This window comes from Ovis canadensis, chromosome 8, assembly GCF_042477335.2.
Source record: "Ovis canadensis isolate MfBH-ARS-UI-01 breed Bighorn chromosome 8, ARS-UI_OviCan_v2, whole genome shotgun sequence".
NCBI classification, from domain to species: Eukaryota; Metazoa; Chordata; class Mammalia; order Artiodactyla; family Bovidae; genus Ovis; species Ovis canadensis.
This window is the reverse complement of record NC_091252.1, coordinates 75139366-75147332: the sequence shown is the minus strand read 5'-3', so window position 1 is coordinate 75147332 and position 7967 is coordinate 75139366. Positions and strand designations below refer to the sequence as shown.

Here is a 7967-nt window from a genome sequence, read left to right as displayed (position 1 = left end):
TGAAAATACATGAAGGCTGAAAAAATTCTTCCAAGTTTAGTCATGTAATTTGTACTTTATTTCCAGTAACTTGTACTTTATTAATTAGAACAAAATTCATAGGTTTAAAAATTATATGAAGATCTTATTTTGACATAGACACATATGTGTAAGGCAGATAATGCAAGGCTGCATACAGAAATTCTTCCTGCCCCCAGTTATTCCACAGACCAGCAAAATAGAATTTTCCATCCTATGAATGAGGGAGAATAGGAGAAAGAAAGAGAAAGGCAGAAATAAGGATTGTTGTCACACTTCATGCTCAGATAGAGGCTCCTGCCTCATGGTGGCCAAGTGGACAGTGGGACAAAGCAGCAACAGTGTTTTTCTCTTCAGTTAAGAACTGGAGTCAAGGTCTTGGGAGGAGAGGAAGAGGAGAATGGGCCCAACCACTGTCTGTCTCTGTCCACAGAAATCTTTAGTAAAAGGCAAAAGATTTATATGATCTGAAGGGAAACCAGAGTATCAGTGTCTGTCTCTGATTGAGTCCTTCTCTCCCCTTTTCCCTAATCCCTCTGAAAAGATAGGTGTTGGGTAGGTTGGGTGGTGGGGGGTGGTGGGGGGGTTGGTGTTTGTGTTTTTAACTCTCAAAATCCTCCTTCCTGAAGTGATGAAAGTAATCTGTACTTGTTCAGGTGAGGATTAGGTGAGATCCTTTAGAAAGTGTAATAAAACCCAATATTGGAACCCATGCTGCCCCCTGAGCCTCACCCTGGCTCCACCATACAAGTATAAACTGTTGTGTATATCTTCTGAAGCTCGGCCCTTCTGTCAGCCTTTCCTCAATTCAGTTTAGCTGAAGCCCAAGGCTTACCTCTAAAAGCTCTGTTTCAATCAAAAGTTCACACTAACAGGGACCTCCCTCCCTACTCAGCAATCAACAATCCTCGCAAACAGATGAGTTTTCCTCAAGTCCACGCAGGCCACAACGCAGACAGTGGTAAGCTGCTGTTCTCCTTTCTGCTAGATTTCTCTGCTGCCAACCTGGAAAGTAACCTTCTCCAGAAAAATCTTCCCTGACCACCCCCTCCTTAAGCCCTTTATTTGGGTTCCCTTGGTATTCTGCTATATTCATTCCATCCATCCATTCCCTCATTAATCTAACCAGCAAAAGACTTGTTTTAGACAGAATAAACAGGCAAAGTCCCTGCTCTCTCCTGGAGCTTTCGTTCCAGAGGGGGAAGACAGTGAAAATTGAATATGCAACAAGTCAGGTAAGGATAAACACCAAGAGGAAAAACAAAACAGTGTAGGCAAACAAAGAGGGATATTGCTAGTTGTGGAAGACAGTCAGGAAGACCTCAGGCTGAGCATTCACATGAAGGAATATAAGTGCAGAAAAGCAGGAGTGCTGAGAAGAGAGTTCCAGCCTACATCTTTTTTCCATGATGGTGGAGATCCCATGTTACTCACTTTCTCTACCACTGTTATGGGTTGAATTATGGCTCTCCAAAAATGTTGGACTCTTAACCCCGAGGACCTGAGGAAGAACTTTATTTAGAGACAGGGTCTTTGCGGGGATAATCAAGTTAAAAGGAGGTCATTAGGATAGGTCCCAGTCCAATATGACTGGAGTCCTTATAAAATGGGGAAATTTGGACATACACACAGGGAAGAAATGCCATGTGAGGATTAAGACAGAGATTGGGGTGATACACACATAAACCAAGAAACATCAAAGATGGCCAGCAAATGACCACATCTAGAAGAGGGGCATGGAATAGATTTTCCCTCACGGGTGCTCCAAACCAACTCAGCCTACATCTTGATCTTGGACTTCTAGACTCCAAAACTGTGAGACAATAATTTTCTGTTGTTTAAGCCCGAGCGCCTTAGGAAAGAAATACAACCAAAAGAAATACAACCATATAGCACCTTCAGGGCCACCTACAGCTCCACTGCCTCACTCCAGTTCACAGGATAAGCCCCAGCTTACACTGGGTTTTGCATACCCCTGGATGACTATAACAGCCCACTAACTGGATTCCCCACTCCCAGTCTTACTTTCTCAATCCATTCTCCATAGTATTGTCCTGATCTCTTTAAAATGAAAATTTGATCATCTCACTGGTTCACAAGCCTTCACTCACTTCTCTTTACCTTCAAGACACAACCCTCATTTCTCAGCTTGGGGACCAGAGCCTATAGGATCCAGCCTGTTCACCTCTCCAACCTTGTTTCTGTCACCTTTGTCCCCCTCCTGGGATGGCCTAACTTCTACTCATTGTCAAGCCTCCACTTATCACCACTCCCACTGGGAAGCCTTCCCAAGGCTAGAAGTCCAGGTTGTCCCTCCTATGTGCTCCAGAACCCTGTGCTTAGTGCTGCTGTGACACTTATCAAAGTGTGTCCAAGGCTTCTTTGTCCATCTCCACTTTTGACCATGAGTTCTTGTCCTGGTTGTCTCTCCAGGAGCTAGGAAAAGTGCCCGGCACTTGGTAAATATTCACTGGACGGATGAATAAATGAACAAAGCACACCATGTTCTCACCAGCTGGTCCCAGAAGGGATTTCTTTTCCCTCTAAGGGGTGGGGGATGGGGAGGTGACCTTTCAAGGGATTTCTCAATAGTATGTGGAACCACTGGAGCAGGATGGAGCTGCACCTTTCCTTAATGGTTTCAAGGGGAATTTAGATTAGACATTCAAGAGCCAGTCCTTATGTCGCAAGACACTGCAGTACAAGGAAGGGAAGTAAACAATCTATCTGGCAATTTTTGAATGTGGCAGGGGCAGGGGTGGGGAGAGTTGACCAGTATTTTTGAGTCTATTTTTTTAATAGAAAGTATCAAGTTTGTTGTTGTTGTTTTCTCAAGCCTCTGATTCTGTAACTGCAAGCCCATGACCTACAGGTATAAGTCGTGGGTAGACAAGAGATCAGGGGATTCTTGCAACCCAAAATGCAATGTGCTCCTGTGCACAAGTCTCCAAAAAGCAAACATATTTTGAGGTTTAAAAATTATTGCACGCACGGTTATAAATGATGGAGGGTGTGGAAAAGGAAAGAGAGGAAGACAGTAACAATGTTTAAATCCATATATTAACTATTCTACACACATATAACTGAAGGAAGACAGAGGGGTAATAGATTCAAATAATCAGGATTTGCTCTCTTCTGCAAATTCCTGAAAGGGGAAATGTATCAGAATTTCCAGTCTTCAAAAAGGGCCTTTAAAAGTCCTGTGAGCAAGATGGGAGAAAAAAAAAGGGGCGGGGGGGGGGGGACTTGCTCTTCACAGCAGGAAGTCGTCAATGGATATCTAGTTATGAAGAAACAACTCTGAACAGAAGTCCTTATTCGGAGCGCTAAACTCACTTTTACCACATAAAGAGCAATTTAAAAGCTCCGAGCAACCTCATCACGGTGTTGGGGAAACAATTCGGCTTCCCCGTTTGAGAAAGCAAGAGAGCTCCGACTGGGTAGTGGCCCAGGCCCGCGTTAGGGCTTTTATTTGCAAGTCAATGAGCCAAATGGACGACCAGGCTAGTTGTGCCGCGTTCTGGGAAGCAAGGTTATTATTATCGCCTATTGGCCCACTGAGCAATTTCACTGAAAAGGAAGAGTCCCAGCAGTGTGTGTGCGCGCGCGGTGCCATACGGGACGTGCAGCTACGTGCCCACCTCCAGAACGACTTTATTTACAAAGCGATTACCATGTTATCTATTTGTTTTCCTTTTCCAGCTTCAGCAGCCTTACTCAGCCCTCGAATTTCTTAATTACAAACCCGTTCGCTTCTAAATCAACCCCAAACCGTCAGGCAGAGCCCGGAGGGAGGCTGTGCAAGTTTGCACACACCCCCACCTCCCGGATCAAGGGCAACAGCAGAAGCAAGAAACTGTATGTGCAAAAAGGTGGATCTGGGGACGAGGATCGCTGAGTTTGTTTACAGAGCAGAGACGCCTCAGCTCGGATGCCAAAGCTACCAAGAGCTGCAAACGCAAACTTAGCAGAAGCACACGTACCCCGAGAGCGGCGAGTTGCCGCGAAACCGCGGACCGGATTCCCAGGCGCTGGAGCCGAGGCGGCCGAGCCCGCGAACGCGCTCGGTCCACCTGCAGCGGCTGCCGCTGCCGCTCCCCGCCCCCAGCTCCTGTCCTTGAAAGGAGTGGAGGAAATGCATCTACACGCAAAATGTCTAGATCAGGTTTACCTACTGCTCCTATAAAAACACAAAGGCACAGTCCAGGAAAGCGCGCACAGGGGAGGGGGCATTATTTGCCCGTGGCTTAAAAACCCACTCGGGTAAACACAGCCATTCTTTGCAACCTGGGTAGGCTTTTGCAAAGCCGCGGAGGCAGAAAGGCACTAAACAGGGGGCGCTGTGTGAACCCTATTTTCCCACAGAAAGCAGCCCAGGTCGCTAGGTGAGCTCGAGGTGGGGATTCGGCCAGAGGGGGGCGGTGAGTTTTCCTAGTTTCTCTCGCGGCGGGCGCTACCTTCGGGCTGAGAGTCCAGGGAGGACTTTCTGTGCCGGGGGAGGTCTGGCCTGGTACTTGTGGGCCGAGAAGAAACCAGAATCGGGGGGCAGCGGGGCGGCGCCTGGGCCCTCAGGCTCTGCGCACGTGCCTCCGGCCGCGGGGACGCGGCTGCCCAGCCCGGTCCCGCGTGCCTGATGTTCCGGAATCCGCGTTTGCCAGCCGCCCGCTGGGGAGGCTCTCGCTCCGCCCTTCCTGAAATCCCTTATATTAACTGTGGCCAAAGCCCTAAGAAACACAGCTCATTGTTGGCAGCTGCCGGGCGGTCTTGCCGAGCTGTGAGTGCAGCAGAGGGGAAATAAAAGGGAACGGCTCCGATCCTGCCCCAGCGGCTGCTGCAAGACTTCGGCGCCGACTTCGCGACTGTGAGCGGCTTGCACGCCAGGAAGGCCCCCTCTATGTGCTGCTGAGCCGGTCCTGGACCCGACGATCCCGCCCTCGGTCTTCGGAGCAGAAATTGCAAGGACGGAAGGTAAGTGCGGCGGGCGAAGCTGGCTGGGGCTCCTGCCAGGCCAGTCCTCCGAGGGCTGGGTTTGCCCGGAGGAAGAGCGCGAGGCGGAGCTGGGGAATAACAACAGGATGTGCAACAACAGGATGAGGAGGGCTGATTTAATGCCTGAAGTTCGCGGCTGGGCTATGGGGCACTTCCTTTATTAGGCGACTTCGGGGAGCCAGAGGGGGGTGTGGGCTTGGGTGCCCCGCCGGATCGCAGGGAAAAGAGCTGTTTGTGCAGCGCGCAGATCTTCTGTTGTGGATGGCAGGTCTTCCTTGGTGGGTAGCCCGGGTGCACAGGCTCCTAGTGGGATTTTCGGGATGAGGATTCGCAGCTGAAGTGCGTCGGGTGAACCTGGGAGCCAGGGGCGAGGAAAAGTGGGGTGCGCTGTGGTGGGCGACACGTGTGGCGCGGGTCTTACCGTCTGCCCTTTTCACTCGCAGGACTGGAAATGGCAGACCATATGATGGCCATGAACCACGGGCGCTTCCCCGACGGCACCAATGGGCTGCACCACCACCCTGCCCACCGCATGGGTATGGGGCAATTTCCTAGCCCCCATCATCACCAGCAGCAGCAGCCGCAACACGCCTTCAACGCCCTGATGGGCGAGCACATACACTACGGCGCGAGCAACATGAATGCCTCGAGCGGCATCAGGCACGCGATGGGGCCGGGGACTGTAAACGGAGGGCACCCCCCGAGCGCTCTGGCCCCCGCGGCCAGGTTTAACAACTCCCAGTTTATGGGCCCCCCGGTGGCCAGCCAGGGAGGCTCCCTGCCAGCCAGCATGCAGCTGCAGAAGCTCAACAACCAGTATTTCAACCATCACCCCTACCCCCACAACCACTACATGCCGGATTTGCACCCTGCTGCGGGCCACCAGATGAACGGGACAAACCAGCACTTCCGAGATTGCAACCCCAAGCACAGCGGCGGCAGCAGCACCCCCGGCGGCTCGGGCGGCAGCAGCACCCCCGGCGGCTCCGCGGGCACTTCGGGCGGCGGCGCGGGCAGCAGCAATAGCGGCGGCGGCAGCGGCGGCGGCAGCAGCAGCAACATGCCCGCCTCCGTGGCCCACGTCCCTGCTGCAGTGCTGCCGCCCAATGTCATAGACACTGATTTCATCGACGAGGAAGTGCTCATGTCCTTAGTGATAGAAATGGGTTTGGACCGCATCAAGGAGCTGCCCGAACTCTGGCTGGGGCAAAACGAGTTTGATTTTATGACGGACTTCGTGTGCAAACAACAGCCCAGCAGAGTAAGCTGTTGACTCGATCGAAACCCCGGCGAAAAAAAAATCAAATCCCCCAACTTCTTCGGTGTGAATTAAAAAAAACATTCCCTTTAGACACAGTATCTCACTTTTCAGAGCGTGAAAGGTTTGAGAACTTGGAAACAAAGTAAACTATAAACTTGTACAAATTGGTTTAAAAAATTGCTGCCACTTTTTTTTTTTTTTTTCTGTTTTTGTTTCGTTTTTGTAGCCTGGACATTCACCTCCCTTATGTAGTTGAAATACCTAGCTAACTTGGTCTTTTTTGTTGTTTGTTTTTGCTCCTTATTTCCTCACTTTCTCCAGTGCTCAACTGTTAGATATTAATCTTGGCAAACTGCTTAATCTTGTGGATTTTGTAGATGGTTTCAAATGACTGAACTGCATTCAGATTTATGAGGAAAAGGAAAAATTGCATTAGTTGGTTGCATGAACTTTGAAGGGCAGATATTACTGCACAAACTCTGCCATCTCGCTTCATATTTTTAACTATGCATTTGAGTACAGACTAATTTTTAAAATATGCTTAACTGGAAGATTAAACAGATGTGGGCCAAACCATTCTGGATCAGGAAAAGTCATACTGTTCACTTTCAAGGTGGCTGTCCCCCTCCCCCATATGTACAGACAATAATAGGGTGTGGAATGTCGTCAGTGGCAAACATTTCACAGATTTTTATTTTATTTCTGTCTTCAACATTTTTGACACTGTGCTAATAGTTATATTCAGTACATGAAAAGATACTACTGTGTTGAAAGCTTTTTAGGAAATTTTGACAGTATTTTTGTACAAAACATTTTTTTGAAAAAATACTTGTTAATTTATTCTATTTTAATTTGCCAATGTCAATAAAAAGTTAAGAAATACTTGTTTTCTAGAAGTCATTTGGGGGTGGTTATTCCCTTTGGTGGCTTTGTTTTTTCCTTTTGAACACTACAGAGGAGAGTCAGCATTCCAAAGGATAAATTACAGGACACTGAAACAGGTCATGATGAGCTTAAAGTGGAGAGCAGGATTTAACATAATTGGCATAATGCTTCATTGTTATCACTGTAACATGCCTCTTGGTGTGGTTTAATCAAAAGCTGCAAAGTTGTCAAAGAGCAATTTTTTTTTCTTAATTGCCATCATTTTCAAGTGTACTCCAGAGTTAGAATGGTTTGTAATACTAAACGTTACAAATACTATTTCACAGGGTGGGAGGGGGAAATCAAGTGTTTCTGGTTATACCTGATTCAACTACTTAAATGGAGGTAGACTGGAATAAAATACTGGGAGATTGATGAGGATGGCATTAAAATATAAATCTACCTTTATCTCTAGTGACGAATTTTATTTCTCAGCAAAAGTACTAAAGACAGGCACACATTTTCTGGCTTGAGGGGAGTGGAATTCCACCTTGAGGTTTTCTATTTTTTTCTCTTAAAATATTTAAAATTTACTCAGCAAGGTTGATGCAAAGGTCAAATTAAGAGTCTTCACAAGATGTTCCCTCTCAAGCATGCCATTTTCCAGAATTCTGAGCTTTTACTATTACACGCTTTGGGTGCAAAGGACATAACGATAAGATCCTTTAGAATTTTACCTGCATGTGTTATCAAGAAGACATAACTACAGTGAAGTAGATGTCAAGTTTTGCCTTGTATAATCAAGCAAAGGAAAAAGTAATATAGTTAAAATTTC

The 7967-nt window shown here is 47.8% G+C and overlaps 1 protein-coding gene and 1 non-coding gene across 2 annotated transcripts; one reads left to right on the top strand and one right to left on the bottom strand.

Moving 5' to 3' along the window:
- Positions 1-393: 393 nt before the first annotated feature.
- LOC138445453 (U5 spliceosomal RNA) lies at positions 394-505 on the bottom strand. The gene has a single exon (XR_011258888.1). It is a non-coding gene; the product is annotated as a U5 spliceosomal RNA (small nuclear RNA).
- A 2829-nt stretch (positions 506-3334) lies between these two features.
- CITED2 (Cbp/p300 interacting transactivator with Glu/Asp rich carboxy-terminal domain 2) lies at positions 3335-7150 on the top strand. The gene is made up of 2 exons (XM_069598552.1): positions 3335-4986; positions 5451-7150. Exon 2 carries the CDS (start codon positions 5459-5461, stop codon positions 6278-6280), a length of 822 nt encoding a protein of 273 aa, XP_069454653.1. The 5' UTR covers positions 3335-4986; positions 5451-5458; the 3' UTR covers positions 6281-7150.
- Positions 7151-7967: the final 817 nt, after the last annotated feature.

What these genes read in the sequence shown, in the direction of transcription:
- CITED2 (XM_069598552.1), top strand. Translation starts at nt 5,459, where the DNA reads ATGGCAGACCATATGATGGCCATGAACCACGGGCGCTTCCCCGACGGC.